General features: G+C 38.6%; 1 protein-coding gene across 1 annotated transcript; it reads right to left on the minus strand.

Annotated features, from left to right (window-relative positions):
• Positions 1-8,557: 8,557 nt before the first annotated feature.
• Positions 8,558-13,616, minus strand: LOC109468729 (CMP-N-acetylneuraminate-poly-alpha-2,8-sialyltransferase-like). The gene is made up of 5 exons (XM_019767052.1): positions 13,506-13,616; positions 11,589-11,798; positions 10,639-10,909; positions 10,077-10,384; positions 8,558-9,210 (listed from the first exon to the last, which is right to left on the minus strand). Exons 1-5 carry the CDS (start codon positions 13,607-13,609, stop codon positions 8,934-8,936), a joined length of 1,170 nt encoding a protein of 389 aa, XP_019622611.1. The 5' UTR covers positions 13,610-13,616; the 3' UTR covers positions 8,558-8,933.
• Between the last annotated feature and the right edge of the window lie 5,817 nt (positions 13,617-19,433).

Below are 19,433 nucleotides of genomic sequence, written 5' to 3' on the forward strand. Positions count from 1 at the left end.
CGCATCGTATAGTTGAATGCCAAATTGCCCCAAAACCGTCATTTTGGACCTTAACACTTAAATTCTCCCGCCAAATACTTAGCCAGCCGCTTTTATTCCTCGTTATTCTGAATTCATATTGTGCAGTTGAATAATCCAAATTGCACAGAACTTATTCACTTACATTCTGTGAACCTGTAAATCGAGTGAAATTCTCCTGGCAAAAAACCTTGTCGTATTTTATAGTTGAATGCCAAATTGCCCAAAAATTGTTGCATTGGACCCTTACATAAGTTCTCTTGCCAAAAAAACTTGGTCGGCCCCTTCAATTCCACGTTTTTATCCTGAATTCATGTTAAGCATCACTGAAAAACTTTTTCTCCCTTGAAAAAGCTTTGTTTATCCTCTTAATATCGTGTATTGGAATGCCAAATTGCCCAAAAATTATTGCTTTCGACCCGTACACTTCTAAATTCTCGTGCAAAAAAACTTTGAATCCAAGCAGGCCACATTAATTTCATATTCCTCTTCATACCATGCCAAATAGCTTTGATTTGGGCTTTTGTTTGCACTTAATTATCTCGCCAAAAAACTTAGCTGGCCACATTAATCCCACAGTGATTTCTTATTGTTAAGTTGATTTTCCCGCCAAAAAAAAATAATTGGCACCCTCACCTGGTTAATTAATTGGATTAAGTTTTCCCGCCAAAAAACTTAGTATATGGAGCACTCTAACCTTGAACTTGTCCCACACTTCTTCCACAACTCAGAGTATGTTAGTTACACTGTTCTCTGGACTTCTTCGCACATGTAGTCACCACACTCTGGTACACAAACACTTGGTTGATCGAGTGCAGTTTTTCCACCACTTAGACTTTAGAATAATCTCTCGCTCTCCTGGTCGGTCAATGCACTAAGTGTACTCCCCGTGGGATGTCTTTGCGGAGACATTGATGCTTCGACACATCAGTATACCAGTGCAATTGACTGACCAGAAGAGCCGGAGATTATTCTAAAGTCTAAGTGGTGGAAAACTGCACTCGATGAACCAAGTGTTTGTGTAGCAGAGTGTGGTGACTACATGTGCGAAGAAGTCCAGAGAACAGTGTAACTAACATACATGTACTGAGTTGTGGAAGAAGTGTGGGAGGGGGGCAGGAAGAGTGGGGCACAAGTTCAAGGTTAGAGTGCTCTATATACTAAGTTTTTTGGCGGGAAAACTTAATCCAATTAATTAACCAGGTGAGGGTGCCAATTAGTTGTTGTTTTTTTTTGCGGGAAAAGACTTTGCAAGGAATCAGCAAAAACATTATCCAAAGTTTCACACTTTGACACTGAAAACTGTCTACTGACTGTCTGAACTTTTGTACTGTAAACACAGGCTACATTTCAATTAGGAAGGATAACATGTCAACTATATAAAACCTTAACAGTATCTACAGTTATGTATCTTTAAATTACCTGCAACTCTGGGGCCGTCTTTGCCGCACAAATCTGAAATTTTTGCTGTGGTCTTTTTCAGATCATATGCTTTTGAATTCATCAATCTGAAGTTTTACAAATCAAAGTGGCCAGTTTTACTTCAGATCCGCCTTTTAAGCAAATGACAACGCCCCACAAAATATTGCCTCTGCGCAAAAGGCTAAAAGTCCAAATAGGTGTCTCCTGAATTTCTGTGAAGTTTCCGTGCTGTACACGCTTTTGAAGTACCCTTGTTGGGCAAAATATACCTCAAGATATTTTTCCAAAAATGGACTACTTTAAAAGCGTGTACAACACGGAAACTTCGCAGAAATTCAGAAGACACCTATTTGTACTTGTTTGTTGAACTTTTAGCCAGTTGCCAAGGGCCAATATTTTGCAGGGCGTTGTCATTCGCTTAAAAACTTTGCTTCAAACGTAGGATTGATAAATGGGAGCACAGTCTGGACATGACCACAGCAAAGAAATCATATTCGTACAACAAGGATGGTCCCAGAGTGGTCATTTTAAGTCAGAAAGTCACTTGAGAGTATATGATCCTTGTATTGATATTGATCTTTTACAGTCTGAGACCACTGGGACCCGGAATGAAATCCTGACCCACTGTCAAGGCCATACCTGCTGGTTAGGCCACACCAATTTAATTTCTTGGTTAACAGATTTTTCTAGAAAAATAATGGAGCGGGCAAGCGGAAAAAAAAAATAAAAACAGGCCTGGGCATCCTATAATTATGGCCCAAAATGGTACGATAGGAGCCATGAAGTGAAGTTACGCCAGGCTGGTCAAAAATTTAAACAAAATTTCAAACTTTTAATGATACCACTGCATTGAAAGATGGAATAACTGTAACATTATTAGGAAGAAAAGGACTGTTTTCAACTGTTAAGGGTAAAATATGAGCATTTTGCAGTTGATTCTGAATTTTTTTTTGCAAATCAGAAAAAAATGAAGCAGGTGAATCTGTTAACCAAGAAATTAAATTGGTGTGGCCTTACTATGCTTCTCACTGTGACTTGACTATATATGCATCTGGTAACGCCTACAACAGCCTGTCTATCTGTGAAATTACTAACTTAGAAAGTCAATGAGAGTTTTAATGTTCAATCAACCTTTTGCAGAGACCATCGGGACCAGGAAATAATTCCTGACTCACTGTCAAGGTCATACCTGCGGGTAACTGGACACTGTCTTACTGTAACTCTATCTACTTACTGTTTATTCATACTACCTAAACTATTGGTGACTACATTTTAGTAGAAAGCGGCTACCGTAAGTAATTGTTCCAAAAAGAGTTTTGTTTTTGCTGATTCCTCAACTCAATTCCTCCCTTTCAAACATCACACACAGCTTACCTGTAGTACATTCACTCTACAGAAAGAAAGCACAACATTGCCTTTTCCATTTACTGTAAAGAAATGGGACATAGTTCTAACAATCATTTTATGACCAAAGTATTTTGAATTCCCAGAAATCCACTCCATCATTGTAAAAGAAAAGTTTGTGGAATGCCTATAAAGTCACAGTTTTTGAATATTTTGTTAGTATGAATAATCCTGCTTGTTATTTGTTGTTATTTGACAACCAGAGACAAATTAACATAATATAATTTTAGCTATATATAGGTAAATCAGAGTCTAGATTTGTCATTCGTGTGCCTTTTGCAAATTCATAATTGCAAGCATACTGCAGTGGAAAAATAGCAAAGTGCGTAAAATCACTATGTTTATACATGTAATATATTTTAGAGATTTAGAGCACTTACAGTTAGAAGTGGCTATTATGATTCATTAAAGGACTTCTTGATCATTTGATCATGATCATTACAAAAATGACTCTCTTTGTTTCATCTAATTTTCAACTGTGATGTTTGACTGTGTTTGAGTGCTTGAAATTGCAATTTATTCATCTTTGAATATTTCATGTTTTTTGCTTTTAATTTCTTGCTTCACCATGTGGATTTGTCATTTCTTTTTTTTACACAAAAGACAATTTTTTGCAGAAAGGACTTTTAAAAAGGGCTAATCAATAAAACAGTTTTGTGGTTGTTTTGAACATTTTGTTTTCTGGACTTTCCTTGATAGTAGCTTGAAGTTTGCATTTTGTACTGTCATTGTTCCAAATCATATATTATTTTTTTATTTTTTATTTTGTAAATTCACTGTGCATTGAAAAATCAGAAAGCAATTTTGTCAGATACCAAGAAATGCCAAATCTTGACTGTATCTGTATCTCACTATCTGTATAGCCGGTATAACTGCCTTTCGGTGTAACACACCAGCTTCGCAGGCACGTGGCGCGGCAGGAGCTGCCAAAATTACACCGATCGACTTGTTACACCTTTTAGCTCTAGACATTGTTTAAAGCTATCTATTTAAATGACAATGCCCCTACTGTACTTGGTGACAGTGAGTTCCACTCTGCGATCATAAGTTCTAGGAATGAATTCTTGAACACCTCAATCCTTGGTTGATAACTCTGGTACTTGAGGGCATGGCTATTTCTTGTTCTCTTCTGGGCTGGTATTAGGTACTTAGTAGTTGGGACGTCCACCAGTTTATTAGTCATTTTGTACATCATGCATACTCTGGACTGTGCATGTATATCTTCACCAGTATAATATTAATTACAGCTACATGTAGATCATTATGAAATGTCTCTTCATGTTATCTTAGAGTAATCCATTTTAATGCTTTTATTTGCCTAAACATTGTTGCTTTATTGATTGTTTCCTATCACCATATAGATTTTTTTTCTTCACATGAAGGACAATTTTCATTATTACAATAGAAATGGTTTTTAAAAGGGTGGATGTGGATCATGATGAAGAAGATATCAGGGAAAACACTCTGATCACAAATGCTGTTGAAAATATATCCCATTGCTATACAGAATAAAACAACAGACAATTATTAAAAGTGCTCTCTTCAATAGGAAAATGTACTGTGTTCTCCGTCATATTTGCAATAGAATATTAGTCACAACCATAAGCTAGGAATGTGAACTCTTTCAGAAATGACAACAAATAGCAGGGAGGGCATAGCTGAGTTTCAACAATGGCATTTATTTTAGAACAAAAAATTCAGAGGATCGCAAACATGCCCTTTCCCAACATCTTTCATTGTCATTTTAAGGGTCTGCATAGAAGGTCCCGATCACGCTTAGCACGCTAACTTTTGTGAGCGACCACGATTTACACTTGACATTAAATCAAAGTTGTTTGACTTTAAATTATGCAAATAGCAAGGTGCGAAATTCTGCAGAGCAACGACCCTGTATTATGCTTCACTTAATTGTACAGGCTGGACATTTTATTACAGAGATTACATTGAACAGTGAATAGAACGACCCTGCTTTGCGTTATGCAAAACTAAAACAGATTACGCATTGCGGCATGCAGACCCCATTTTTGAAAGAGTTCATAAATGAAAGTAGACTCACAGTCAAGTCCGATGTTCTCTTGTCTCTTGGAAAGGTGACAGGTCCCACAATGTCAGCTATACAGAATCTCAAGCCTAGGGTGTGAAAAAAATACACATTCAGAAAGATCACAATACAACAATACTCACAGAGCATATTATACATTAATTGCAATATTCACATCATTTGTTTAAGTTCTTAAAACTTGATTTGGGTTGGGGGCAAGAGTTTTATGCTTTGTATAATAGTGAACATTCAAGCAAAGGTACACATAGAATATCATGACCACATAAAATCACATAATATACCTATCACATAAAATATCACATCAAAACAATAGTGAACATTCAAGCAAAGGTACACATAGAATATCATGACCACATAAACTCGCATAATATACATATCACATAAAATATCACATCAAAACAATAGTGAACATTCAAGCAAAGGTACACATAGAGTATCATGACCACATAAAATCACATAATATACATATCACATAAAATATCACATCAAAACAATCAATATGACAAGTTAGCACACATGTTGTCTGAAGAAACATCATACTATCGATATCATAGCCAATGGCAAATTGAATCAGACATGAAATACATTATTTCTTTACAGTTTATACCATCACAACAGTCATGAAATGCATTTCAAACATCAGTTAAACAACATTTAAGCACAGCTCATATTGATAAAATAAGGCAGTAAAAGGTGAACAAGAATTCGGAGATCGCATACCTCCATGAAATATATGAGAAATATATATATTACAAAAGACACAAAAACAGGAAGTTCTGCTGCAGTACCAAGGTCATCCACCAGGAGGCCCATATTTGACCTTGACCTTTGCCTACCTACATGTAATACCTACCCACATACCAAATATCATTACAATCCATCCAATGGTTCAAAAGTTATGCTGGCTGCAAATGTCCGGAAACACAGGCAGACACACAGACGCACCAAAAACAATACCTCCATTTTTCATGGAGGTAATAAACTGAACACCAAGCTCCGACTATACAACAGTATTGTCCTACCCACTGCAATCTACGCTAGCGAAACCTGGAAATGTACAGCTAAAGCATCCAGAAAGCTAGACGCCTTCCACCAGAGAAACCTGAGGAGGATACTGAAGGTGAGGTGGCAGGATCACATAACGAACGATGAGATCCTGAACAGGGCCAAGTCCAAGTCTCTGAGTACCATCATAACAGAGAAAAGGATGCAGTTGGCAGGACATATCCTCCGTCTGCCCAGCAGAAGGCACTCTAAGACAGCGATGACTTGGGTACCCCACAACGGCAGAAGAAAGAGGGGAAGGCCGAAACACACCTGGCGCAGGACCTTCCAAGACGATCTAAGAAGGGCAAACATCCCCTGGGAGGAGGCGGAGACAGCGGCCGCTGACAAAAAGAAGTGGAAGCTTGCTGCCCGATGTGCCATTGGCACAGAAGGAACTAAGGTCTAAGGTAAGGTAATAAACTGAAATAAAGGCTTTGAAAACAGCGGGTCTGAAAAAGCGCCCCTTAACGGCCGTTTCATTAAGTGCAGGTTTAAACCCAGGGAACCCGGTCGCCACAAATACGTCACGCCATTCTGTGTTTTAGCTTCACTTCATTACAATACGTTCGGTTTAAATAGTAGCCACTATATAAAGGACAATGTTAAGTGCGACTCACCACCGAAAACAGACGTAACGCGTCTTCCAAGACGAATTTTACCGGAGCTCTTTCCCTGCCATGTACACTGCGGCCATCTTCCCGAAGCGTGGTCTTAGCACCTGACAAGAGATCACCCAAATTTGCATATTCTCAATTAAGTAATTAGATCAGATAAGCTTAGACACAGGTGCCATCTCATTTGTTAATGAATCATCATAATTTGCATTTCTTTGCTAAGCTTTATAACGTAATAGACCAACACCATTATCATTATATCATTATTTGCCTTACAAATATATCATTCGACCTAAAAATATTCCTTTAATCTTTTATTTCAATAGATGACAGCATTACAGCTGGTTTTAACAGGTTTTAACACAATACACCTTTACTTTACACAGTCCCGAATTGCAATTTGCTGTTATGCTTTGAACAAAATATTGTCTCGAGTGTTTCTCAGTTTGACATACCTTACAATATCACTTCAATAATGCAAACATTAAATTTTTTTATCAACTATATTCGGTAAATTTTGTGTTTTTTCGCCCTCTGTGTAGCTAACGCCCTGGCGCCCTCCCCTTCCATCAATTTCTTTCAGAAAGCTACAATCTTTCCTTGTTATTTTCCTTAATTTAGTGCATTGAATTTCTCTATTTAAATCAATGAGGCTTAAAGAATATTATCAAATGACTGTCTCACTTACCTCTGTGTAGCTTACGCCTTTCCAAAAAGGCCGTATCTCGCTAAAGAAGCCTCGCTCATTCCCAGATTTGGCCATTTCTGGACTTGGAAAACGCGATGGGCTCTAATGGGGTTTTTACTCAGAGTCTTTTCCGCTCTTGTTCTTGACCTTGAGGCTCACTCCACCAACCTAAGTATCACGAATATGTCAGGAAAGAAACGTTTTCGTCTTACATCTTTTAATTTTGAGACAAACATTCCTTGAACGGCAAGTACGAGGGGCTGAATACGAAGCTTTTTTGAAGCTATTTCTGCCATTTCAGTTTTTACGAAAGTTACAAACTATAATGTACAATTTATACAAATATACGTTTGTACTCAGTTGAAATATTTTAATTGTCTGAGCTATTTATATAGATAGATACTTTGCAGAACAAGCTGCTAGATACAAAAGATACAAAAATTCTGCTGCAGTACCAAGGTCATCCAACAGGAGGCCCATATTTGACCTTGATCTTTGTCTTTCCAAGACTTACCATCATACCAAATATCATCACCATCCATAAAGGCGTTCTGAAGTTGTGCTGACAACAAAGTTGCGGAAACACACACAGACAGACACACACACACACAGACATACAGACAGACACGCCAAAAACAATACCTCCATTTTTCATGGAGGTAATAACTTTTAGCTTGTCTAATAAGCTACATTCGCATAGTGTTTCAAATCCTACAGAAGCGACATTCATTTTCCCATTGTTGCAAAGAAACACACACACTATTAGGGTTTTATTTAAACCTGATTATCCAGAGTTCACAATTACAATGATAAAGACATTTTACAAAGTACAAACAAAAGTACCAGACAATGTGTCATACATTATGTTTTCTTCCAATTTTACCAACAAAACTGTCCGAGTGTCCGATAAATTGTGACTTTCCAAAAGACCACTGTATCCAAGTACTAATCTTACTTCGTAAAACAAGAATGATATAAGCAGAAGCAGATCTAATTTTCATTTATGATACTGTAAGCTGTATGAATTTTTAGTCCTTGGGCCACACCAATTTAATTTGTTGGTTCTCGGATTCGCCTCTTCCTTTTTTTCTGATTTGCAAAAAAAAAAAGATTCTGGTTCTGAATCAGCTCAAAAATGCTCATATTTTGCCCCCAATCATGGAGGAAAGTCCTTTTCTTCCAAGTTGTTACAGTTTTTCCATCTATCAATGCAGTGGTTTGATTAAAAGTTCAAAATTAATTGTTTTAATATTAACCCAGCCTATCGTTGCATTTGGGGCTATAATAGGATGCCTAGACCTGTTTTTATTTTTATTTTTCCACCGGTACCCTGTCTCTTCATATTTTTTCTGAAAAAATCCGAGAACCAACAAATTAAATATTAATACTTATAGTTTTACCACGGCACACCCATATACCTGCACCTGAAATAACATCACGTTATGCAAATGACACACGTGACTCTGTGAGCGGTGTATCGTACGTTGCAGAAAGTCTGTGGCGCCCCCCGTCTCTGTTGAGGGACGTTTGCAATTTCCCGAGATCGCGATGTGGATGGCCCCTTGTGTTGGCTCAAAGTGACTTCTAAACATAGATGAACTTTTCAAGATCTAAACTTTTATTTTTCAAAGAAGACCCGTTCCCATCATTTGCATTGTCAATATAGAGTCATCACAATTTATGTACATTTGTCAATGTGATACGTCAGGACGCCCTTGGCGTCTAGTTCGCGCATGAATTCGTACTCCGTATTGTAGTGATGCGGTTTTGGGAAGAGTCCATGTCCCGGGAGGGGGTCGTCGTGGTAGTGGAACAGGACGGTGCGGTTCCAAGGGTCGTAGTCGAGCGGGTAGAAGCCGTACAGGTCCAGCTGGTCACAGAACGTCAGGGCCAGCAGGTACGCAATCACACCAACGGAGGGGGCTTCAGCGTCAGGGTACAACTTCTGCAGCAAACTACGTAGAAACAAGACGTAGAAATACCCGAATGAATTACATCACACAATGGATTATATCTCATACGATTGTATGAACTAAACTTCCACGATTGTAACGTCAGTGAAATTTTACCAATTCCTAGCCACACACTAAATTATGTCAATTTATGACCCAAGGGCACACTGGATTCACTACCCCATCTTTCCAGTGAACCTCGGCTAAAGTGGCCCAAGTCCCCAGGACGAAGTGCGGATTGGACACAAACACACAAACAAACATCAATTAACGCGACCGAAAACAATACTTCCGTCCCGTCTACATGTATGATATTCTACCGGTAGAGACCCGATCAGAGTGTCTGCTGATATAGAGACTCTGACAGGGGTCTGCCAGTGGAATTGCAGATTCTACCAGATCGGAGTCTCTATATTGATATTTAACGTTAAATATAGATATGTTGACTCGTTTTGCTAAGGCCATGTTGATTTGATTATATGGATGACATCTGCGCGCGCATAATTTCTCTCCCGTTTCCAAAAAAAAAAGTTTTCAACCATACTGTAAATCGTACAAAACAGTTTCAAAATGAGCAAATATATACCGTAAGTTGAAAAAAAACATTGGAAAACGATACCAATGTCATAGAATGCCAAAATCAAACGAAAAAAGACAAAAATGTAAAGAAATGAATTTGAAGAGTAGATTATTCGCCAAACCATACTCTGTGTCATTTGTTCAGCATTCATGACCACGTAGATTTCATAATGAAAGCAACTTTTTTTTGCAAAACTTTTTTTCGCTCGCGTCAGTCATTGTCAGTTTTGGGGTTCCCAGAGGATGTCATCCATATAATCAAATCAACATGGCCTAAGACTAGTACTTACTCTACTGTCAGGTCCTTCAGTGTGACCAGGTTGTAAGTCATCGTGGCTCGGAGTTGGTGCTCTGCTAGTATCTCCAGTAGAGTTTCTAGCCTAAGACTCGGTCCTGTAGCAACACCCATGGACAGTTCATACAGCGGCTTCGGGTAGAAGATGACGGTGTTGTTGTACTGCCGGAGTCTAGTCATGATCTCGTCTTTTCCCTGAACCTTCACGCTCAGGGATTCCTTCTTTCTCTTCTCTTCTGCGTCTTCGGCGAAACTGTTGGTGATGATGTGTAGTTTGTAGGTACCGAGGACCACGAGATTGACCTGCGGTGGTAACAGGATTTTGTTTAAAGTTAAAACTTTTGGTCCAACACAAAAAATTCTCTCACCTAGAGTTTTCGACTAGTCACTCTGGTCTTCCTCAGTAGACTGACCCAGTGAAGCTTGTCACGTGCCTTCTTTGAAGTGTGACGTCATATGCACCAGGGCCTATCACCCTTCATTGAACCGCGACGGGGGCCGACATTATCTACAAGATACCTTTGACCCAGTGTTAATAAATAACCAAGTAAACAAACCTTGGTCCCAACGTCGTTCTTGAACTCCTCTAGCGGCGCGAAGTTGAATCGCATGATGAAGTCGTGCTGGTCGATCTGGCGTCCGCAACCGCTGTCACGAACGATGCCAGAACTCCCTACGATCGCGCACGACTTCTGTCGCACGATCGGAGTGCCTCCACGACACTCGGTGTAGGGCTCGCCGTGCTTGTGGCACTTCTCCGTGTCTTGTTCGAAGTCGGAAAAGAAGACCATGTCCCGGTCGACTTTGAAGACCGAGCTTATATGTTTCCTACAAAAATAAGACGGCAAAGATAAAAGAATTGGGTTTTGAACGATGAAAAATTGGGTTTTGAACGATGAAAAATTGGGTTTTGAACAATGAAAAATTGGGTTTTGGACGATGAAAAATTGGGTTTTGAACGATGAAAAATTGGGTTTTGAACGATGAAAAATTGGGTTTTGAACGATGAAAAATTGGGTTTTGAACGGTGAAAACGGGTTTTGAACGGTGAAAAATGTGTTTTGAACGATGACAACTGACCTGATGAAGCCTTGTTGAACTTGTACCTTTGGTCTTTCGTATCTTTATATGTGCATAACAGTTGTCCCTCCCCAAATAAAATCGCGTTATTTGTGGTGGTAGTTTCAAGCAACATTGGAAAGGTTCATCATCGAGGCGTTGCCAAAATATTAGTCTAATTTTCCAGGCTGTAACAGTCATGGCTTAGTATATAGGGGGACGTACGCTTAGTGGACAGGGGGGGATAGTGTAGCAGCCCTGACCTCTGACCTAAATATGTAATCACTGTGGCTTGCATATAGTGAGTGAGCCATGATTGGATGGAACAGGCTAGTGGCACAGCAGCTTCTTAAGTGAAACTTGGTTTGAGCAAGACTCGAGACCCAGAACTGGAGTCCCATGTACGCAATCATTGAAGGTCAAGTTTGAACTTGTAGGATGCCCCTACCTGATGTCGTCTGCCGTCCTAAAGTATTTGTTTCTCCAGTCGTTGTCTCCTTGCCACGGTCCGTCCGGACTCGGGACTACTTTCATCTGTTCTCTTGAACTTCTAACAGGCTGCTGCTGTGGCGAGTCGGCTGCTTTCCTGATCGGACCGCCCTGGACTTCCTCCACTATACTGCGTCTCACCCTTCCCAGCCTACCGTCACTGTCAAGTCTGTAATATTAAACAAGTAAAACGTTCAGTTTACTTCAGATTGACCATACAGAGATTTCCTACCGCACTAAGTACACACACACACACACACACACACACACACACACACACACACAGAAGAATATGCCTGTCCATGGTGCTAAACACCATCCACACACAGATGAACATGCCTGTCCTTGGTGCTAAACACTAACCACATACGCGCACGCACGCACACAAACACACGCACGCGCGCGCACGCACGCACGCAAAAAGACAAGACTACAAAAGACAAGCTGACAGAAAAGAGACCCAAAGTGCCAACAGAACACTCCCAGGGCCACAAACCCAGCTTGTCGGCAGCCCCCCGTGGTGAGTTCAGGACACCCCGCCTCAGGCCCTTCGGCAAACTGGGCTGGTCCGATTTAACGGTTGAATGAATTCCGATAGGTGTACTACATGTAGTAAATCACTGGGAAAACCACTGGTCGTCGAGCGGGAACCCAGCAATTGTCCAGCTTATGGTTGGAATCAGAAAGGAGGTTAAATACTTGTATTAAACCTCCTTGGAATCAGCGAGGACATTATATAATATATCTGTAGTGTCCTTAGAATCAGGCACGTTTCAGGCACGTTTCTCCGCTTATCCAATACCGTAGATTTGCCCCAGGCACGGTTTTGGATACGCGTGGACTGCGTGGGTTTGGATAAAACGCTTTTCTGGATACAATTAGCAACACCAGCCTTATTTCGGATTACAAAACTATGATGTTCAGCAGTAAGCACGATATTTAGATAACTGAACAAATATTTTGGAGAATACCGCAACCACAACATAGCCTCCGTAGCAGGCTTATAGAACTGGGGGGTGGGGTGGTGGTCTTCGGCTATTTTCCGATTAGCCCAGTTCAACAAACGGGGGTAATTCAACCAGGCCGGTTATGTTGTCTATATGCAATCAGAAAATAGCACATAAAAGCTCCCAAAGACCCCCAAATCTCCAGTTTTTGGCATGTTATGGAGGCTAATTAACCACAACACACGTTTAACGAGTGTCTGGGCGTCAGCTAGTAGGTATCTGTCTGCTCAATGTAGCCTAAGGACAAAGCCTTAATGTCATGTCACACGTGTCTGTGCACTGGGTCTATTATCTGTACATGGATATGTACATGTACAGTTAATCTAAACGTTTCGTTTATGTTTAAACACTTCAATATGCTCTGATCGTTATAGGCCGTGTACGTAATCTCCAAGCAGATCCTACGGTGGCAAGGCAGTACCAATTGGCCAGAGGAGCGTCCTTTTTGTAGCCACCGTAGGATCTGCTTGGAGAATCCTGTTGTGGGGGTCGTGTGGCGTAACGACAGAGTGCTCGACTCGTGTTTCAAGCCATATGCACGGATTAAGTAAACAAATTAAAAGTTTTCCTTTTTTTTTACATCTTGATCAAAGTTTCGTCCTCTCTTTGTGTGGGGTCGTGTGGCGACTAGGAACCAAGAGGTCCCGGGTTCGAGTCCTGACATGCCACAGATCTTGTGCCCTTGGTAAAGGCACTTTACACGACTCTCTTCACTCAACTCAAGTGAAAAATGAGTATTGTCCTGTCCTGTATGATCCTCTATTTGTCCTCTGCGTTGGCGGCGACATAAAATAAGTTGATATAACTTGTGCTGTCATCATGTCTAGTCATGAAATTTTGGAATTAAAAAAAAGATGACGTGTACGTACCCATAGTTGACGGTGTAGACTCCCAGCCAGTAGCTGCCTGTCATCATCACCAACCACGTCACAACTATTAGAAACCAGCTCCGGGGGAGGTCAAACTCAGCCATGACTTTCCTACAAATAAGAAAAAAAGTCAGATCATGATGAAATCGTAATTCATGCTCAATCAGAAACGACTCTACTAGACATCCTTACTGTTAGTGTTACCCCTTCTTTGCTCTTTAGCAGAGGCGTTTCTCAGTAAGGCCATGTTGATTTGATTATATGGATGACATCCTCCGGGAGCCCCAAAACTGAAGCGCGCGTGCGAATAAAAAAAAGTTTGGCAAAAAAAAAAGTTGTTTTCATTATGAAATCTACGTGGTCATGAGGGTTGAACAAATGGGACAGAATATGGTTTGGCGAATAATCTAGTCTTCAAGTTCATTTCTTTACAATTTCGTCTTTTTTTTTTGTTTGATTTTGGCATTCTACGACATTGGTATAGTTTTTACTTATTTTTTTGTAACTTACGATATATTTTTGCTCATTTTACAACTGTTTTGTACGATTTACAGTATGGTTGAAAACTTTTTTTTTTGAAACGGCCGAAAATTCGTGCGCGCGTGGATGTCATCCATATAATCAAATCAACATGGCCTTACGGTCACCGTGATGTTGTCAATTCCTTTAATTTACATTTAATGTACATCTGCTTCGCTATTAGGGAAGTACAGGATAAGCTACACTCTGTACATTGTTTATTATTCCTCCGAAGAAAGTTAACTAAATGTATCTCTGGATACTAGTACGTGTAATGTGTCCCAAATAGAAATGTTTTGTAGGTGTGCAAAGCTAGAAACTCCTGAGTCGGAATCGTACACCATAAAACTTCTAACAAGTTGTTCCAATGTTGATGGTATTTCTTACTGTCTTTCCGCCCCCTTCCCCCAAGAAACACGTGAACTCTGTTTACCGACGTCTTGAAAGCCTGGGGTCAATCAGAGTGTATGTCAAAGCAGACAAAGGCAGACGATTATCATGTAATAACAGACAGATCAAGGAGATTCTGGGGTTATGCAACTATCTGACAGAACAACGAACCCCTTCACACTTCATTGTACGTATAAAACTAAACTGTACAGGTGACATTTATAATTAAGACATAGTGATCAAAACAACAACCCGATTCAAAATGATGAAATACTACAGCCACAGTGACCCTGTAATTGAGAATTATGGCTTTTTATCACATTATAGTCAAATTGATGTATGTATGTGAGAATTTCGAATAACATCGTTGCATAACAGGTTGCATAACATTGATTGTAACACACCTGGCCATGCCAGTGTTACAGACAGAAATTTTCAAACTCTGTATACAGCTACTTAAACCAAAAACGTAGTAGATAGACCTCTTATGTACACGTACTATAGTAAGCTAAACGATTAACTATCTAGTTAGTAATAAGTTAAACTAGTAAATTAACTAGCACTCACCAAGTTAGTAGATCATTTTATCGAAGACGGGAGAGGAGTTGTAGTGGAAGTGAACACTTTGGGCGACACTTCTGAAAGACGACAAAAATGGCGTGCATATATACCTGTGGAAAAAAAACATGGCGGGGCCTGAGGCCAAAAAAAATTAACCCATGACCCCAAATGACAAGGACAGCAATTATGATGATACCAAATAAAAGATATCCTTTTGGAAATTTTTAATGGCTTCACAATATCATCGTTGATGATTATCGTATGTTTTTGTCAATCAGAAAGCTGCAGTGAATGTTATCTTTTGGACGACAATGCAAGGTGGGGAAGAGAGCAAGGAAAATTACCTTAACTATTTTGACCTTTTCCAAACCCTGTCAGACAGGTTGGTAATGTCAGAGGCCACCATAATTAGCTTGTGCACGTGTCTCTTTACGTACAAAAGCGACATCTTGTGAATTACAAGTGTACTACACCTTTGTGTCAAGTAAGGCCACACCGCCTTAATTTTATGGATGGCATCCTCTGAAGACCCCCAAACTAGTGCGCGCGGGCGAATAAAATAAAAATCTGACCAAAAATAAAAATGCTACTAAACCACAGGAATACAAAGACAAATTTGGTATTGTGAATTTGCGGCAAAACATATACGACAAGCTGGCACATGCTGGCTTTTTGCAGAATTTATGAATCGACACTGTACGTATGTACTGAGTTCTTGAGTCGTATGGAGCTTCGATAGCCTGAATGCCATCATCCGGATTACCACCGGCTCCGTATTGTCGCTATAAAGCAAGCTTCCATGGACTACCCAGGCCTAGCTATAGAGCCAGGCCAGAGCCTCGGATGACGTGATCTTTTTTTTTTTTTGAGAACAGGCGAAAATCAGTGCGCGCGCGGATGTCATCCATAAAATTAAGCGATGTGGCCTAAGGCATCAATGATAATGATTTCAACGAATGACTCGTCCTCTAGTTATCATCCCTTATAAAACTCTTATAACTATTTAAGCTTCTTTCCTGTTGCGAAAAGTTTGAGCTTTAGGAAAACTTTGGATTCGTTTAACGCATTTTATAATTAGGTGGGTTTGGAAATAAAATGGAATGGCTTTCTTCAGTGATGTGAACTTTAAAGTCAGTATCTTATGTCTTTGTTCAACAATTTCTATATCTTATCCATCATACGGCATTATATTATATTTGATGTACAATATTTGATGTTAATGATGTTTATTATTGCAATTTGTTTTGTATTTAATAATGTAATCTGTATTTATATTCTGTATGTTGTGTTTGGGAGGACAACTTGTAAAGGTGTCAATGCACCTGTTTTGTCCTCCCTTCCACTTGTATATCTGGTGGTAAACTCAAATAAACAAAATAATTAATATACACTATTCTTCATATCTTGAAAAAAGGTTATTTTACGTCATTCAGCCTATCATAACTAAAATTCCTGTTCATTAGGCCACACCAATTTAATTTTTTGGTTCTCAGATTTTTTTCAGAAAAATATGAAGCGACAGGGCGAAAAAAAAAACAGGTGTAGGCATCCCCAAATGCTACGATAGGAGCGCATGAAGTCAACACAAAAGGCTGAGTAAAGGTTTAAACAATCAATTTTGAACTTTTAAACAAACCACTGCATTCAATTTGATACATGTAAAAACTAGGAAGAGAAGGACTTCTTTCAACTGTTGGGGGTAAAATAAGAGCATTTCTAATTAATTCAGAACCAGAATTGTTTTTTTTTCAAATCAGAAAAAAATGAAGAGGCAAATCCAAGAACCAACAAATCAGATTGGTGTGGCCTTAGAATACTGAATCCAACACTCTGTACAAGAAAAATCCCCGAGACAATTGTATATACAAACATCCATTTAATACCTGTTTTTGTACATGAATTGCACAATATCTTATTGAGTGCTCCACCATTGGTCAACCAGCAAAAACATAATATAACTTCTACAAATGGCTACAAAGAGCAGCATGAAAAAGTAAATGAAAATTAACGAAATGCAGTGTTTAAAGCAATCGAAATATACTATCATGAAAGTTCATCTGTGTTGGTAGCTACATGTTTAAAATTAAAACTTTTGGTCCAACACAAAAATTCTCTCACCTAGAGCTTTCGACCAGATACCTTTGACCCAGTGTTGACGTCACACTTCAAAGAAGCCACGTGACAAGCCTCACTGGGTCAGTCTACTGAGGAAGACCAGAGTGACTGGTCGAAAGCTCTAGGTGAGAGAATTTTTGCGTTGGACCGAAAGTTTTAACTTTAAACAATCAAAATATAGTGTTAGGCGAGTTATTTCTATCGTCCTAAATATATGACAGGGTATGGTATGGTGAATACACATTCTGTCATTTTCCTGATTGTTGAATGATTTTTAAAAAAATATCCCCAAAATAATTTGCTGCCTTATTTCTGACATTGCTGTGTTATCATATCATGATCTTCATCAATTTATCAATTCAAGATCTGTACATTTAGAACTAACAACAGCAAACTGCAGGAATTACTGAGTAGCAAAGTTCTTTGATCGGAACCATTTATTTTTCACGAGCCGACGTTTTGATGACCGTCTGTCATCTTCATCAGGGCAATTCTGACTGGTTTACTGTGCACTGACACTAGATGTTACTTGGTGCATAGTGCACTAAAGGTGTTACATAGTTCACAGTGCACTGTTACTTGGTTCACAGTACACTTAAACTAGTTTTTACTGTTAACAATGGATTTCCGAACGTAGTGCAATTGTGACATACATACTAGATGAAGATGACAGTCATCGAAACGTCAGCTCATGAAAATTAAATGGTTGTGATCAAAGAACTTTGCTATCCATTCGTTTACCAACCTGATGAAATTATTTACGGATACAAGAATTACTGTTTTGGATTAGTGTATGTAAGTCGTGCAATAATCTATTTACTAGTACCCATTTTATCCAATCACAAACATTAAAACAAACCACCTTATCAACCAATTAGCAAGTACAAAATTAACAGCATTGAAAAATACATTGACTACCAAAAACTATACACTTTGTAAGATTAAGTATTATCACCATCAGTACTTGAATGTTTTCAATTGATTTGTACAATTATACAAAATGTATACGCTTTGAATGGAACATTGGACACAGTGATTTTTTGTAAGAGGAGCAGTAAACTAAAATATAGATAAACAAAAAACTTATATTAAAAGTCAAAATCATAACTACAAAAAATACTTGAGGTGCAGGAGACAGTTTTGCATTAATATAACTAAACATTTTAAGCCTTCTTAGCTTCTTAAAACATGCTACTAGGGTTGGCAGTGATAAATAAAGGTATCGGTAAATTAAAATTTGAAAAGTGAAAAAAAACAGTGTTCTTGCTTAGCATACCTCATTGAAAAATTATTATGGACAAAATACTCTAAAATATATAATTAGCTCCAATGAATGTCCATTTCATATAAGCACTGTGATTTGCTATCCAAGGTAGTTCAAATCTTTCTGGAAAAAAATGGTCACCTTGAACTTCCAGAAGGGTTAAAGTTGGTGAGTTTTACATGATTATTTCCGATACAAAACCATTATTAACTTCTTCTAAATCTAGCAAAAAGTTTCAAGCATTATTTTACACACTTCATACTAGTAGCTCATGACTCTATCAAACACCTTTCTGCAAAATATATTTGCTACAATGACACTGCATAACGTATATGTACATCTTCGACCATTGGATTTTCCTTGTCGTCGTTTTTGGGACCTGTTACGTTCTATACGCGAAAAATGAAATCATTTTTTTACCTAGACTCTGGTATTTACAATACCTCATATTTATAGACTAGGATATACTTAATGTCCTTGTTGGAAACCACAAGAATTATGTACAAACCTATGAACAAATGCTAACTTGTATTACAGAATTCAATCATGTTGAAACATCTAGTTAATATATTTTGTGACACCTGTTTTCATTTTGTTGAATATAATTTTGGTCTGAGAAAGCTTGTATATGAAAAAAAAGTGATTTATATTTCATCCGTAAGTTTACAATGTTATTACCGTATCACTGTAATTTTGCATTTTCTTGTTAACTGTTAGGCCACACCAATTTCATTTCTTGGTTAACGGATTCGCCAGCTTCATTATTTTTCTGATTTGCAAAAAAAAAAAAATTTAGAATCAACTGTAAAATGCTCATATTTTGCCCTGAACAGTTGAAAACAGTCCTTTTCTTCCTAGTTGTTACAGTCATTCCATCTTTCAATGCAGTAGTATCATTAAAAGTTCAAAATTCATTGTTTAAATTTTAAACCAGCCTGGTGTGTTGACTTCATATGGCTCCTATCGTACCATTTTGGGCCATAACAGGATGCCTATAGGCCTGTTTTTATTTTTATTTTTTTTCGCCCGCCTGCTCCATTATTTTTCTAGAAAAATCCGTTAACCAAGAAATTAAATTG

Source organism: Branchiostoma belcheri, unplaced genomic scaffold, assembly GCF_001625305.1.
Source record: "Branchiostoma belcheri isolate BF01 breed outbred unplaced genomic scaffold, Haploidv18h27 scaffold2, whole genome shotgun sequence".
Classification (NCBI taxonomy): Eukaryota; Metazoa; Chordata; class Leptocardii; order Amphioxiformes; family Branchiostomatidae; genus Branchiostoma; species Branchiostoma belcheri.